We start from the raw sequence: 16,813 nt of genomic DNA on the forward strand, positions 1-16,813 counted from the left end.
CCCCATCTTTCCAGCATCTGTTGCATGGATAGTTTTAAAAATTCTTAGGAAAGAAAAATGTGAATTTATCCCTAGGAGAGTAATAATTTTTCATAATGAGTCAAAATGCACACACACACCCAGTATGTAGCCATTTCCAGTTTGTCCCTCTGTGCTTCTTTGCACTTTAAGTGGGAACTTTTAAAATCAAAAGCTTCCAAGGGCATTCACAGAGGTTTTTTGTTTTGTTTTGTTTTGTGGAATCCTTCCAAATCTTGGCAATTATTTCCTGTGATGCTGCCAAAGTTTTCATAGGCAGATACCGTAACTCAAAATGTTTTTTTAATCTAGTTGGTAATGTCCTCTGGGCTTTAGAGTATCTGTGTTTCCCTAATCATTGCTGCCTCCTGTTACCAATCTATTAAACAAATTTCAGCTTAGTGTTTTATGCACGTCCTTCCTGCTATAATACAAAGAAGTGACAGTAACGAGACTAACTTTATCACTTACATGTCCTAAATGTGATATCAGCGGCTATTCCTGGGCATTATGCTATAGAAAGATTACTTACTGAAAGTCTACAAGTGATTGACTTTTATTGTTGTGTCTTCATGATGTAATGTAGCTTCAGTGATTCCTGGTTTGAGACCCAAATAGAGGAGGCTACCAGTTTGTATAGACTCTTAGCTTCTTGTGAATTCCGTAAGAGTCATGAGACAGAGAACAGGAATACAGAGTCTTGTGAATTTATGTACTGAATTCTTATTCAGCAGGTTTGCTTACATAATGTCTGAAACCCAGCAACAAACCCCATTTCCAAAAGTAGGGAAGGGTGTACTTTTGTGCTTTATTTCTTTTGGATACAAATTCCCAGGCCATACCCCTGGAAAATGCAGACAAATGCACGTGAAGTACGGAGGCTGGTCTTCGGGGGTCACTTAGCAAAAGGGCAGCTATTGAAAAAGAAAATAATTTGGTTGTGAGTTTTGCGTTGAGAGTTGGTTCCAACCACACATGGGAACAATGTGGAAGCCTTTCCCTGTTTCCTCTCTGCTCCCGCAGGCCGCCTTGACCATCCAGGATAGCCACATTGAGATCCACAGGCTGGTTCTGCAGCAGCAGGAGGGCCTGTCCCCCTGCCCCTCTCTGCGAGGCAGCCCCTTCCTGGACCAGGACAAGTCCCGAAGTCTGGAGAAGCGGCGCGAGGAGCTGGCCGACATCCCCAAGCTGCAGCACCAGTTCCAGCAGGACCAGCGGCGCTGGCACCGCAGGTGTGACCTGCAGCGGAGGGAGCAGGAGGCCAGGGAGAGCCGGCTGCAGGAGCGCGAGAGGGAGTGCCAGTCTCAGGAGCAGCTGCTGCGGAGGAGCCGCGGGGAGCTGGACCAGCAGCTGCAGGACTACCAGCAGGACCTGCAGCGGCTGCGGGAGGGCCAGCGCCAAGTGGAGAGGGAGCGGGAGCGGGTGCGCGCCCAGCAGAGCCTGCTGTGCAGCTGGAAGCACTGCCGGCAGAGCAGCCTCCCCACCGAGCTCCCTCCCGGAAGCACGGAGGTACGCTCTCCCGAGGGCAGGCCGGCAAGTGTGCCAAGGCAGAGTCCAGGGCAGCATCTCCAGAGGGTTCATTCACGGCCGTCCTGTCTCTCTGCTTCCTGTGTAGGCACTCACAGGAGCCACTGCAGGTAGCAGAAGCTGGGGACATTCAGAGACAATGTGTGTGCACCGTGATTTGAAATAGGGAAACTGGAAAGGCCTAGGCCCTGTCGGATCATGGCTCAGGGTGTATTGAGTCGCCCTTACCCAGAGAAGGAAGCCAGGACAGAGCCGTCCCAGTCAGAGGAAGTTTCCCCTGGAGGCACTTCGCCGCGGGCATGCTGTCTTTCCCGTAATGGAGGCCTCTCTACAGGCTCCGGTCTTGGACTTGTGCACAGGTGTACCGCTTAGCAGATCAGTTAGTTACTCATGTGCAGTGTGGGTCCTGAATGTAGCAAGTCAAGTCCTATCCTGTTATTCCAAGCTTATGCTCTTTACGTCGATTTGACTAGTGAATTCACACTCCCCGTTCACTAATAATGGTTAACGTGAGCACAGGAATTAAGGACTGGGCTGAGACCTTTCAGAAGGTTCTGTGTTCCGCTTGCACCCTCTCTAACCACACTTGCCCAGTCCATTTGTCCCAGGAGTTTAGTTTTCTGTACTATGTGCACATACCAGCTTTTTATTGATAAGTACATAAAGTTGTAAAAGTTGATAAGCTTATAAGAAAGATCCGTTGAGCCCTGGTCTGGTGACTCAGCTGGTTGGAGCGTCATCCCAGACATCAAAAGGCTGTGGGTTTGATCCCCATCAGGGCACACACCTAGGTGGCAGGTCTGAGCCCCAGTCAGAGTGTGAAGGAGGCAGCGCATACGTGTTTCTCTCTCATAGATGACTCTCTCCCTCTCCGCCCCCCTCCCTCTTTCTCTTTCTCTCCCCCTTCCCCACCCATTCCTCTCCAAAATCAGTAAACATATCCTTGGGTGAGGATTTAAAAAAAAAGATATGTGGTATCTGACTTTCCTTTCAAGTTGGCTAAATTATATTTACTGCAAATACATATATGCATGAATATGTTTTCAGCTTTTTTATTTAGCAAAAGTTAAATAAAATGCCACTCTCTCAAAAAAGTGGAAACATTTGAATGTCAGAGAGCACTACTGCTTGTTTTATAGTTTGTTTTTTTAAGCCATGCCATACACAGCAAACTGAAGTTTTGGGTACTGGCTCATTACAGAGGGGGTGGGAGGAAGAAGTCAGTGGTAATATTCTTCTTGACTTCGTTCTTATTAAAGTGCTGCCTGGTAAACTGTATTAGGAATAAATACTTCGTAAAACGTGTTCAAATGCCTGGAGAAATTATTGTGTTTTGTTTTGTTTTCTTACTCAGGTGATGGAACTTAATCGATCTGAGAGTTTACGTGTTGAAAATTCATTCATCCTCAATGAAGCTTTAGTACAAACGTCATTTAACACTTTCAACAAACCGACTCCATCAGCCCTCCTCCAGGATGCCACTTACCGCCTCGATATAGCGAATTCTGATTTGGCAAGGACTAGTGCACATCAAGTGGACCTCAAGACGGACGTGTCTCAGGCCTCGGGTGTCAACCATGAACTGTGGACAGCTGCCCAGCCCTGTCACCGGACACCCCCTCTCCACCAAAGCAGCGAGGATTCTTGTAAAAATGGTAATTAACACTTTAATAAGCGTCATCTGTGTAGTTTCAGCAAGACGCTGTGGCTTTGAATGGTTGGCTCTTCTTTAGAGTGAATCAATGTGGGCCCTAGAACGGGAATGCATTGGTGCAGGTGGGCCGAAGTTTGTGGCATCAACTTTTTGGGGGGCAAGCCTGAGGACGGCCGTCACTGGTGAGTAGCTAGACAGGCTAGACCAGGGCCAGAGGGCCCATGGGATGCCAGCACGTTAGGGCCAGACAGGGCTTCCAGGCCTGTGGATTAAATGAGAACCTTCTCTTAAAAGTGGAGCAACTCAGTATTTATTCCTCACAGTAGACCCTGCCACAGCCAGATGCATGCATTTGTTGGCTCTCAGACATAAAAGATAGGCACAGGCTTTGTGGTAGGACTTTACTGTCTATCAGGTCAATTTCCAGGGATGTTGGTAAAACCTGTGCTGCTATTGAACACCCACAATGGAACCGTTAACATTATTTGTCATTGTAAAAGAAAGTGTTGTGTCTCCATAAGTACCTCGTAATAACCCAATTTGCTAATCCCATTAAAGCATTTGCCAAATATCAATGAAAGGCAGCTCGAGTTACCAACTCCACATGCATCCAAATGATTTAAATTTAAGTCTATTATAAATTGTTTTCCATGGGGTATGAGGTAGGGTATGAGAAGAACTTGAAACCTCTCTACCAAAAAACAGATGGCATGCAATAGAATAAACAAATGGCTGGCCACATGATGTGAAATAAATCACCAACTGCACAGTGTTTCAGAAACATAAAACAAGCAGCAGCATAGAGATCTTCAGAACTGTGCACAGACTTGCTCCCATGCTTGATGCATATTCTTAGCTTGTCAGTGGGATAATTTTTCAACAGTGGAAAGTTTTAAAGGTATTTAGCTTCCACGAATTATTATTGCTAATCCAAAAGATGTTGATTTGTAGTAGTGGATGATTCTTTATCCTCACTGCTATAATGTTCTTATTTCTTGTCAGCATGTAGGAGAGAATGAAATAGTACTTTTAAGTATCATTTCATATATTCTTTAAATAAAAACAGATACAAGGGCATAGTTCATTGGGATTAAATAAAATGAAGAGTCAGGAAGAGGTTATAAAATGTAACCACTTTAGTATATTATTTCGAAACTTCAGTACGAGGCAGGCCGCACTGCAGAATGCCTTCTCTAGGTGCATGTTGCTTTGCTGTGTTGATTCGATAACGTGCTATTTCCAGCACCTCAGATGCTTTTGTCAGTGTGGCTTTGCATACTGGCTGTGGTGTAATTCAAAAACTCAGTTTGAGTTAAACCACATTCAGCTTTTGTTTAAATAAGTATTTCTTGCATGCTTTTTGTATATCTCCCATCTCTTTCTGTTGCCTTGTGCTTCAAACTAGAAAGCTTTAAACATTTGGCGGCACACTTGCAGGAGATAGAGAATGTACTAAGGAAATAAACAGTGATTATATACAAAACCAGTCTCTCCACATGTAAGGAATTAGACCTAGCCCTGAGAAATGCTGACAGAAAGTACTTGTGCTTCCAATGGTGTGTGTCCAGTGCGGGCCGAGGTCGCTTGGGGCATTGACAGAGGAGAGGAAAATCAGCTGCGGCCTGAATCGCTCAGGAACATCCTGGTGTGTGTAAGCAGGGATTAGATCAGAAGTGCAGTGTGTGCTGTTAAGCGCTGGAGTTTTGCAGCTACTTGAAAAACCCTATTTCTGTTTGTTTACTTAAGCATGATAAGCACTTCCTGGAGGAGAGAAAAGAAAGAGATTAGGAGGTGATACGGCGGTGGAATAAAAATTGGATATATATTCTTAAGAGGCTTGTCAGGGCCAGATAAAATTGTTTGAACCCTGCCAGTGCCTCCGCAGCTCCTACAATTGAAAGTAGCACAAAATAATCCGCGCCCCGATGTTGGTCTTCACCAGACCCAGCCTGTGCCTTCCCTGCATGGGTTGGGGTGGGGACAGGGCTGGGAGAAGCAGGACGAGGGTGTGCCAGGGGCGGGGACAGTCCACGTAGTGGAATCAAGGACGGTGCAGTGCCATCATCCTCTGCTTTTACTCTTGGCTGCCCTATGTTCAGGTGAGTGGTCATCAGGGACCACTACTGAGGTCACAATATTCTACCTAATAAAACCTGTCTCTAATATTCTTTTTCTTTAAGTTATTTTTATTGTATTTTTCCCCATTACCATTTATCCCCCTTTGTCTGTAATATTCTTGGCTGGTGTTTTGTTCAATGTGCATTTAGCCTTGGTTTCCTTAATGCCGCACTGAAGAGTCCACCTGCGGCCAGCCCTGAGGTCCGCTGCCCCCAGGCAGCTTTTTGTGGATGGGCACGGGCCACTCAGGACCAGCTCAGATCAGCGGGAACGTGACTTTCTGGAACAGTATGAGCCAGATGGAAAAAATTGTCTGTAAATAAAATTCTCAAATGTGTTCAGCTGTCACCTCGACTGGAATTTTCATCGGTTTGCTCCACCCATCCTCAGCAGACGCTTCACTGAGCTCCTTGCGCTCTGGTTGTCATTGGTGTTGGAATTGCTCTCTCACCACCGCCGACACCAACAGTTACATGGCACCAACTTTCAAGCACTGTGCTAGGGTTTTACACGGAGAGACTCATTTAACGCAGTAATACACTGAGATGGTTCTGTTATTGTCTCCATTTGAGAGGGGAAACTGAGGCCCAGAGAGGTTCAGAGACTTGCCCAAGGTCACATAGCTACTGAGTTGCAGAGCCAAGGATGGGAGTGGGGAACACGACTCTGGAGTCCATGCTCTTTACCTTTAAACCAGGAACTGTTGACTTCTAGAAAGCTGTTAGGAATTAATTATGCTTGTTAAAGAAGTCGTTGGAGTAGAAATAGAATAAATCCTGTTGTCACGCCTAGCAGGGTGCTGAGGAGTAAGAGCCAGGGCGGTGGTGTCTTCTACCCCCCCCTTCCTTTAGCATGGCCACTCGGAAACACTCCTGAGCCTTTTGGACTGCAGTGGGCAGCACTCACAGGCGCCGAGTCTCCTCAGATGATCATACACACCCTTTAGCGCCGCTCTTCCCCGGGGACACTTTGTCTTAAGGATAGTGTCTCTAACGACAGCCCCATGATACTTGTAAATACTTCCTGAGGTAGCACTTCAAGGAACTTTACTGTCCAGTTTTGGAAGTTGTTTCATGAACAAAATTATTGGATGTTTGAACATTAAATCCAAATTGCTGTTTGGTTTTATTTATAGAGGAAGAGATGGTTGGTTTAAGAACTTAATCTATACACCTCTGAGGGCCACTGGCCAAGAGCACAGAAAATGTGAATTTACTTAAACAATATAGTCCCTGTAGAGTGATTGCTGTGTAACTGGCCCCATGAAATGTTTAACTCTGTTACTCTTCTTAAAGGCAAAACAAGCAAACACATCATTCCTATGAGTTCTTTTTCTTCTAGTTTTGGAATTCCTGAACTATTTAGGCAGCGCATCTAGTAGTTTATGATGTTTGTGTTTTTCATTAACCAACAGAAGAAACTCTTATAAGGGTGTCCAACCCACGGCCCACAGGCCGCACATGGCTCAGGATGGCTACGAATGCGAGCCAACACAAAATTGTCAATTTACTTAAAGCCTTTTTTCGCTCATCAGTTTTCATTAGTGTTTGTGTATTTAATGTGTGGCCCAAGGCAACTCTCCTTCTTCCAGTGTGGCCCAGAGATGCCAAAAGGCTGGACACCTTTAGCTATGAAAAATGACCTGAAATCTTCTTAGTCCTCACTTCAGTTGTATTTCTGGCTGTACCTCCGTATTTACAGGTCATCTTAAAAAGTTTCTCTCAATGTAGTCACAGCATGATGATGTTGCCATGCATATGATAAAATTTAAATCAAGAGCCAAATTTTATGAGTTAGTCACGTAGATATTAGAAAAAGATAATAGCTTTATTATGTTTGAATTCTAAAAGACTGTTTCTCTTTACTACATATAGAATCTGGTGCCCACTAAAATATTTTCAAAATTCAAAGCATTGTATTCAGAATGTTTTGTCTTGGCAATGATTTAAAAAAATATATATAGGCAGCTGTGTTAAACTTTAAATGACATTTTTTTTTTTACGTATAGAAAGAAAATAGGAAATTTCCAAATGAAAAGCAATGATGTAGTTAGTATTTAAGTAAGTCTTTGTGAAGTGAGGATATGATAATTTCTAATGTTTTACAAATATTCCATAGTTCAGAAGCGGCACCTTATTTGTGTAATCGGTGTGGAAAGAAGCTTTGCCAAAGACCTTTAGGCAGTTTCCCATAAAACTGAAACTGGCATTTGATACTATAAACTTCAGTGACAAAGGCGTTTTTGAAAAGGGGAGTGTACTAGTCCACTAGTGCTGCCGTGATAATGGCCTGTAGACTGGGTGGCTTGAACAATAGAAATCCATTTCCTCCCAGTTCCCGAGGCTGGGAGTCTGAGAGCAAGGCGTCGGCAGGGTTGGTTCTTCTGAGGGCCGCTCTCCTCGGCTTGTGGAGGCTTGCGTTCCCTCTGTCTTCAGATGCTCTTTCCCGAGCACGGCTGTGTCCCAATGCCATCTTCCGTGAACAGCAGCCACGTGGGATTAGGGCCTACCCTAACGACCTCACCTAATTAGCTCTTTGGAGCTCTATCTCCAAACACATCTCCAGGTCGTGGGGGCAGGGCTTTCAATGCGTGTCCTGGGGTGAGGGGCATCCTTCAGCTCTTCACACAGGGTAAAATGATTATTGTTCTCATTGCAGTATTTTTAGGTGTCATGAAGGCTTTAAGTTTTTTAAATAAATGTACCAAAGTTAAACCACAATTTACCTACATTGTGAGGTTTTTTACTTGTTTAGGCAAATAAACTTTGTTAAAAAATGACATAGCAGTAAAATTGTGATAAATATAAACATCTATATGTTTACATAGCTAAGTGTCTGTTATCAAGCCTATGTCAACCCACAGAAATTAGGGCAGCAAATATTGAGCCTGTAGATTCATTAGGCTGTATTTCCAAACGTAGGCCTTAATTAGGAGCTTTGGGAATGCTGAGCTCTCTTTATGATTGGGAAGGATATTAGATGCCTGTATATTGAATTGCTTAAATGAAACTAAAGCTGAAGGGTTGGGAACATTCATTATGACATCAAGTTATTATTCAGATATATTTATGGGAGTCTGTAGAAGTCAAAATTGGGAAATCATTGGGCAACTCTACATCATCTAGAATCTTGACTAGCACTTTGGGTAACATTTTAAAGGAAACCGTAATATTGCTTGTTCTCAGTAAATCTGCATCTTGACAAGAATATAAAGGATTGGGCTCAAAGGCTTAATTTTAATCTTTCTCACTGCCTAGTGCAGATGATTGACTTTCTCCCTTTGCAGATTGTGTACCAGGAAAGGGAAACATGCCGATTGCTTGTAGAGCTTGGTGAGCCGCGGGCGCCCACTGCCAACTTCCTGACTGACTAGTTCTCTGGGGGCAGACGGGCCGCATGAGCCAACTGGGCCGGGGCCATCCCGCCTCAGCGCGGAGCCCAGTGCGCAGCGGGAGAGCAGCACCGGCAGGTGGGTGGATTCCGAGGCAGCCAGCCAGCTGTGTGGCTGCCTGTTTATTCCCACCCTGGGTTCCAGTTTGTTTTGAACAAGCTGCCGAAGTAGGAGTCCACTCAGGACAAAAGATTCTGGAGGTTAGGCTTGGCCTTGGGTTTTATCCTTAGCTTAAAACATGAAAAGCAGGTATACATACAGGTACATATACATGTGTATATATGGACTGTGGGCAACATATTAGACTGCTGTAGTACAGTGTGGCTTTTATTCTCAAAGTGACTAAGGGTGGGGTTTGGAAGGGAAGTTTGTAACTATTTACATACCAAACATACCTAAAGGATAAGGCATGCTGCTTGCAGTCCCAGTGAAGCGTGGGATAATGATCCGAAACTGGCAATGGAGGCACCACCCTGTCCACACACCAAAATCTGGGGACCGTCTCCTTCCTCATCCCTATGTCCATCCAGCCATGGAGATTCCAGTTTTAGGGCTTGGTTAAAATGTGGAGTGTTTAGATGAGGACGGTTATTTTACATTTCCCTATGAAGAATACAGCCATCTGGTTCAGTGGGTGGCAGACTTTTTCTTAAAGGACAACAGAATGAATATTTTAGTCTTTTTGGGCCATCAGGTCTCTGTGGAATGTAGTTAACTCTGCGACTGGAGCTCGAAAGCAGCCGTGGACGATGCATAAAGAATGGGATTCACTGCATTCCAGTAAAATTTATTGATGAAAACAGGTGGTCTTACTTTTTTTCTCCACTTAAATTGAGGAGGGGATAGTCCTCCTGGTTTGGAAATGTTGCCCCTATTACTACATTAGTAATTCACCTTTGGGTAAATAATAATGTAATCTAATATTGTAATATTATATGGCACTTCATGTCATTCCAAAACATTTAAATTCATGTTCGTGTTTGCTCTTTGCAGTGATCCCGTGAGACCATGTTAACTGTCTGTTTTTCAAATAAGGCAACTTTTCTCTTCCACTTTTTATTTAGTCTCTGTGAAAAAATGAATCTAGAAAAATGGAGTTGAATGTACTGGACGTTTAAAGGCTAGTAGCTTAAAACTTGGAGAGACTTTGCCCCAACTCCAGCCCCCCAACCCTGCTATGGTGCCAGGGAGGGCGCCCTCTAACCATGAGGCTGATGAGAAGGTACCGGGGGCGGGCTGGTCACTGAAACTGGCGGGGCAGTGGGGCTTTTCGGAGAGTGCGATGAAAGTCTGACTTCCTCGGTTCAGAGCTTCTGGTCTGTGGGGGCTTGGCCGAGGCCTGCAGATTTCTGCACTGAACGTTCTCCTCAGGTGATGCTGAAGCAGCCAGCACCTCTCCCTGCACCGCCGACCTAGGCTTGATGTTAGAGAACCTCCATTTGAATGCTCCCTGAGGCTCCCACGGCTGCCTGATCCCTAGGCCTTAATTCCCCATCCACACAACAGAGAATGAAGTGTTAAAAGAACTAAAAAAAAAAAGAAAAAGAAAAAGAAAAAAGTGCATAGCATGTCCTGGGAACCAATGAACATCAGCTTTCTTCATTCGCGGGTACCTTCTGGAAATAATTCACTTTAATTGTGATTTGGGGGTGGCCTGTGATAAAAATGAGAGTATCTCCTAAATGTCAGCAGGAAGCCACTAGTTTAAAATATGATTTTAAAAAGGCAGCTGTAAACTGGGGGCATTTTACTCAGAATGGAAATGTATTAGAATATAAAGGGTAACTACCCCTCTGTGCTGGAGGCGTTTGTTAGGATCTCACCAGAAGTGTCCTGAGGAGGAAGGACTGAAAGCACAGCATTTCTCCCATCTGTTCTTCTCTGTGGAGGAAGAAGTTACATCAGTCAACCCTGCTTTCAGGACCAAATGCGAGACATTTCTGGCAACGAGACCAGATATCTCAATTTGGGATGTACGGTGTCTATGACTACAGAGCGCCCAGCCCTCATCAGCTGCATTATATCAGTGTAGCCCCAGGAAACCTTCTCATGGTGCGTGGGCTCTCTGAGTGCTCTTTCCTACTGGAAAGAAAACGTTGAGGACAGCCAACAGGAGTATTTTATCTTAAATGATTTCTCACTTCACATTCTAAAATTGTGTTCTGGTTTATGACCTTAATCTCTTATTTGAGTTTGGTTATCCTGAATCAGTTTGCCCTTGTTAGTCCTGGATAAACTGATATTAAAAAAAAAAAGAAAAATAAGGTTCAGAGTCACTAGAAAGCATCTCTTAGTAGCACTTATCATAACTGGAATTCATTGCATGTGTAATAATTTACACTATGTCCACCTCATGGTAGAATAAGCTTCATGGGGGTAGAGAGCTACACATGCCGTCTTTAATTGCTTTATGACAAGCACCAAGCACAGCGTTTGGCATGCAGTGGACATTCGAAAAATATTTACAACTCGAGGGAAGGAGTTAAGGTTCACACTCTTTAGCAAAAATGAGAGCAACTGTGAGCTTGCAGCAGGCAGCTGGACTCTACTGAGGCGCTGAGAGGGGTTGAGAAAAGCAAGTGGAACAAAGCAGGATGGCGGTCAACACAGGCAGGCTGCAGGAGCGCCTCTCTCTGGCTGACGGAGTGAGTGAGTTTCAAAACCTCTGTAAGATGGGCGTAGTTAGATGGTGTTCTTTCTGTGTTTGTTTATCGATCTTTGACATCCTATATTGTTATATTAGTTTCAGGTATATGGCATAGGGGCCAGACAATTACATAATTTATGAAGTGACCTCCCTGATAATAATACCCTTTGACACCATACATAGTTATTAATGCATGATTGACTATGTTCCCTATGCTGTACGTTACGTCCCATGACTGTTCTGTAACTACCAATGTGTACTTCTTATCCCTTCACCTTTTTTTACCCAGTCCCCCAGTCCCCCTCCTATCTGGAAACCCCCAGTTTGTTCTGTCTATGAGTTCGCTTCTGTTTCGTTTATTTTGTTGTTTAGATTTCACGTATAGGTGAAATTACATGAAATTTGTCTTTCTCTGTCCGAAGTGTTTCACTGAGCCTATAGTAGATGCTGTTCTTAAAAAATGGCGGGGTAACAGCAGGACTGTCTGCCTCTGATACCTTTGTGGGTTCTAGTTGGCAGGCTTCAGCAATGACCACCTTTCCTTCCTTATTAGTGCTGAGTAAGTTTGCCGCCTGGGCTGCAGTCCTGTTTGTCATTCAGGTCCAGGTGCTCTCCGTACACCTCCAGAGAGACCTTTCTATACGTGTTATTTTTCCATTTAGGTTTTTGTACGTGTAGTCCCATATGGCTATGTATAGCAAATAAAAACTTAGATTTGTTCTCAATAAAATGCTTTGATTTATTCTAAACAAGTAGAAACACATCCATTGCTACCATTTTAGGAAGATGACATGTAAGCAATTTTGCATTTAATTGTATCAGTAACTATTAGTCAACCTATCTGTTCACTGGGGCAGTTTTTAACAATGAAGTAGCTCGAACCCCAGTGAACTAAAAGTGGGTAGTCAGCTCCACATCAGTGAAACACTTTCGTAAGCCCCCTTTCTTCTGCTAAATCCTATTTACCAGGTCAGTGTATCTCCCCAGGCGGAACAATTAGTATTTGTTTAGTTAAATACTCTCCTAGAAGGTGAACCACTTTCTGTGGCAAGGCCTTCCACTTGTCAGCTTTAAAATATCGCCTGAAATATCACATATTCATTATAGCAATCTTAAAATGAAGTGTGGTGGCCTCTTAAGAAATATATCCCTTTACTTTGCCCCAGACGGACTGAACGGCACCGTGTGTTCTCAGCTGGTCAGTTCCCAGACGCAGCTGGCTGAGGGGAGAAGCCTCGTCCTGTTGTTCTGCTCAGACTTCCAGCCAGATAATAAATAAGCCTGGGACTGAGTTTTGATCTGCAGAGATGTTAATTTGCCATGATAAATCACTGTTGAGTTTCCTTGGAGAAGGGGCCAGGGTATCTATGCTCTTTCTGGATGAGATATTAATTCAATTTAATTTGATATGTCAATGCTTGGTTTGAAAATTTACCTAAGGAAAAATGTAGTCTTACAAAGTTTCCAGTTAATGCAGGATAGGACTCTGAGCATTTGCAGAACAATTTCACAGTAAGGCTGTGCAGAGTTATTTTCCTGGTGACTCTTTTCTACAGTTCTCTCTGCAAATTGCACCACACTACAGCTCTTTCTTCCTAGAGCACAACATGCAGGATGCTGGGATTAAATATAGAATATTTGGATCATCCACCAGATATGCAAGAGACTGCTTCTCCAGTGAATTGAGGCCATTTTGGAAGAAATGGTGCTGTCAGGCTTTGGAAACAACATTTACAAGCAAAACATTGGCAGAGTTAATTTTCTTTAATGACCTGCTTCCTACCAGTGATCTTGGCATCCTGTGCAGTGATTTGCAATCAATTAATCATACAGAATGTTGTAAGACTGCAGTAAGGGTATTGCACTCTGAGTCTCATAAATCCTCCAGCAACACAAACAGGAATCGCATGCTCAGAGCCCTCTTCGTGTTCAGCCTTGAATAAGATGGTGACTTTAACACTGTGTTCTAACCTGTCCTCAGAAGCCTGGACACTCTCTTCAGATTCTGAGTTTTGAAGCTCCCATTTCTCAAAGATGGCGTGGCCCTTTCCTGCTCTGTCAGTATAGGCCTCTTGTTTGCCTCATTCAGTTTAGACCACGGGTGGCAAACACAAGGTCACAGGCCGAAGCCAGCCCTCCACCTTGTTTTATCCGCCCAGCACCTTGTTTCTACCTGGCCGCAGCGCTGAGTGTCTGCTTAACTGGTAAGAAGTAGTTACACTTATACAGTCCTAAAATCACATTCAGCCCTTTGAAGGCAACCATGTGGCTGATGTGGCCCCTGGTGAATATGAGTTTGACACCCCTGTCTAGATGCTGGTCATTTCGATGAGAAAATTCTTGATTCTTCTGGATTATTGCAGAAGGCTGTAATTTTGGTCCCCCCGCCCTCCCAATTCAGGGCGGTCATTCTCAACTGCAGCAGGCCATATTTTGGGATGTCTCTGTAAGGATGATTCAGAAAGGAAGCATGTTTCCATCCACAGAATACACTGGCATTTGCTAGCGGTGGATGGCAGGAGATGGGATGGTGCGATGTCAGAAGTCAAGGAGATCTCGCGTGCTTGGCTTTGCCGAAAGCTTCTGGAATCTGCGTGTTTAGGATCTTAGCTTGTATTCTTGTCATTTCAGATGTGCCCTAAGAGGTGAAGTTAACTGTTTAGCTATCCTGATTTTTTTTTCTTATTTCAGCAAAGTAAATGTGGAGCTATTACATACTCTTAAAATTATATAAGTGTATGTATATTGTGTTGTCTTTACTTCCATATGGTTCTGTTTTGGGGATGTTCTTAAAACAACAATATGGAAGCTTAATGTATATTCCATTTGATTACAATCGAATTTTCTTTTAAGAAATTAAAAGCTTTCAAAACTGATATTACTTCCAATGAGTCGGTTCAACTTCTGACTTTTGATGAATTTATTCCTACCAGACTTGTGCTATTTTTGATTACTTGTTCATTTATCCAGATTTGCATGACAGATTATACACACATAGCTCATCCTATATTTTTAGATGCTTGACGCTTCTGTTCGACATGAGCTCTAAAATAGACTCACAGAATTTTTCATGTGCAAACTACTACTCACTGGCACATAGGTTGGAGGGGAAAAGCACAAGGAACGATTTTGGCTCAGATGTGATGGTCTGTTGGTCTGTGTGTAGTCGTGAGATCCTGTTTTGCATCCAGGTTCCAGTGTGAGGAAGTGCAGTTGCAAACTGATGTCTCTCTGGGGACTGTGCCCTGGAATCCCACCCGCCCTCACCTTGAAGGGAGAATGCAGCAATACAGCAAGGGGGTGGGTGTACTCAACTCCACTCAGGGTACTTGACTCAACTCCCTGCGCATAGATTTAAAATGTTTTCAAGCTATTTTATGCTGAACAGCAGCCTGAGGTAAAACATTGTGAAAGATCAGATACAAATTTGTCTTGAATGAGCTCACTCTGCTCTGAGAGGTCTTAATGAATAAGGGGTAGAGGGGTCCTGAATCTGAACGGTGTGAGCCTAAAAGCAAAGGAAGTGCCGGGGAAAACCCCATTGAAATTATCCTACTCAAAGTAGTTATCGTTGCTCCTAGTAAGAATATGGAAACATTTTTGCAAATGCTGCCAGTAAATTAAAATATTTCCTCTTCGTATTCATCAGATAAGAGATGTGGATGTGTGGATATAGAGATAGGGCAGGTGTGTTTGTCAGATGCCGTCTCTGCCTACTGCAGTGCTGAAGATGCTCAGATACCCACACACATCTAGCCACACCCACCCACCCACGTCGGGACACAATTATATTTTTATTTTTATAAATCAAGATGGGCTTAAAGGCAAAATATTTATTTTCTGAATACATAGTTCTGCACACTTACAGTACTTCCATGGTGGTTATTGCTGATGATTTTCAGTTTTTTAAGGGGTGATTATTTTCAGACCGTTGGCTAACTTTGGGAATGTGTGGTTCAGGAAAATTCAGAAAGTGTGTTTCATCAAAGGCTTGGTTAAATAACTGAAACACTGCTGACCCAGAAAATCCACTAAGGTTGGACCCTGCCTGGCAAATATTAGTTTTGATCAAAATGACCAAAACCAGACCTGTTCCTGTGAGGAAAGTAGGTGATGTGGTATTTTTCTGTCATTCAAAGGTGAGAGGATGAAGAGCCCACCTTTTCCCACCTCCTAAACCAAATTTCATCAAAATAGACTAAAACCATACTTTTCCAGTGTAACAAACACGAATTTGTCGGTGCTTCTAAGCGGGGAGTGGACCGAATGAACATGTGTGTGCATGAACGCAGTTGAACGCGTGCATGAGGGAAGGCAGCTGATGAATACTGAACAACGGAGATGGCTGGTGGGCACCGCGGTTAATGTACAAGGCTCAGCAGTTATGTGTGGGGTGGCCGTATTCCAGCTCTGCCATTTATTACCTATGGGATTTTAAACAGGTGTTCACACTTCCTTGGTGTGTCTGTTTTCTCACCCATAAAATAGGACTTCTGATGATAGTACCTACGTGGTAGGTGGTAGGAGTGTTACATAAGACAAAGCACAAACTACTCGGAACTTTGGAAGTACTCCGTAGGCCTAGGTGTTATCACTGTTACTCCTATAGCTGGTGTTAAGGAACGGGGTAGATCGAGAGGAAATGCATGGGGTCACTTGAGCCCCTGGACTGCTCCCACAATGTTTGCTCTGGCGACCTGAGAAACTTACTCTCTTTTGGGTATTATCTGAGAAGGCACATCTCAAAAAAATGTTCCACGACTCTCCTGGCTCCTACTAGGTTCTACATGATAAAAAGTTCCCATCAATGTGGAGAAATGGCCCGTTTGGGGAGTGTACTTCTTCAGAGTTTCTGTTGCGCTCACGTGTCCTGTGACTCTCCAGAAGTGGCACTTCCCGAACCTACGTAATCACGGCATCCTCCTCTCTGGCCCAGCATCTGGCAGGGCAACTCTTTCTTGAAATGCACTGGAAGAAACACTGGTGTAAGTAGATGTGGAAATAAATTCTTGCCTATGGCACACCCTTCAAATACATTTTTTTCCCTTGGGAACAGTTCAAATCCAATCACATATCCAAACACAATTTATCACATGGACTGTGTTTTGAAAACAAAATTCAACATGATGGATTTAAGATAGAGCTCTGTTTAGTCCCCAGGCCGGCACCTGGGCCTGTGGACAAAGTTCATGTCCAACCTGTTAAGGGGCTCGTCTGGGTCACCTTTCTTGGGTTCATTCAAACGTGCCATGTGCTAAAGTCAGTCACCCCTGAGGGAGCACAGGAGGTTATGTGTTGGGCCTGGAGGACTGCTCTGGCCTTTGATCTCTTAGCCTCAGACTCATACTATTCCATCCATTCTTGTCCTGTGGTCCAGGTGTATGGAGTTCCCTCAGTCATGCAGAAGGGCAGGCCCCCCACACCTTGCATGTATGTTTCCTCTGTTGGGAATATCCTC

General features: G+C 43.9%; 1 protein-coding gene across 1 annotated transcript in view; it reads left to right on the forward strand.

Moving 5' to 3' along the window:
• The window catches only part of ARHGEF28 (Rho guanine nucleotide exchange factor 28), a 281,786-nt gene that overhangs the window by 249,644 nt on the left and 15,329 nt on the right, over positions 1 to 16,813 (forward strand). Inside the window, 2 exon segments of the mRNA XM_036020409.1 lie at positions 1,042 to 1,527; positions 2,900 to 3,200. Of these exon segments, the coding sequence (XP_035876302.1) occupies positions 1,042 to 1,527; positions 2,900 to 3,200 (787 nt within the window).

Source organism: Phyllostomus discolor, chromosome 3 (genome assembly GCF_004126475.2).
Source record: "Phyllostomus discolor isolate MPI-MPIP mPhyDis1 chromosome 3, mPhyDis1.pri.v3, whole genome shotgun sequence".
Lineage (NCBI taxonomy): Eukaryota > Metazoa > Chordata > Mammalia > Chiroptera > Phyllostomidae > Phyllostomus > Phyllostomus discolor.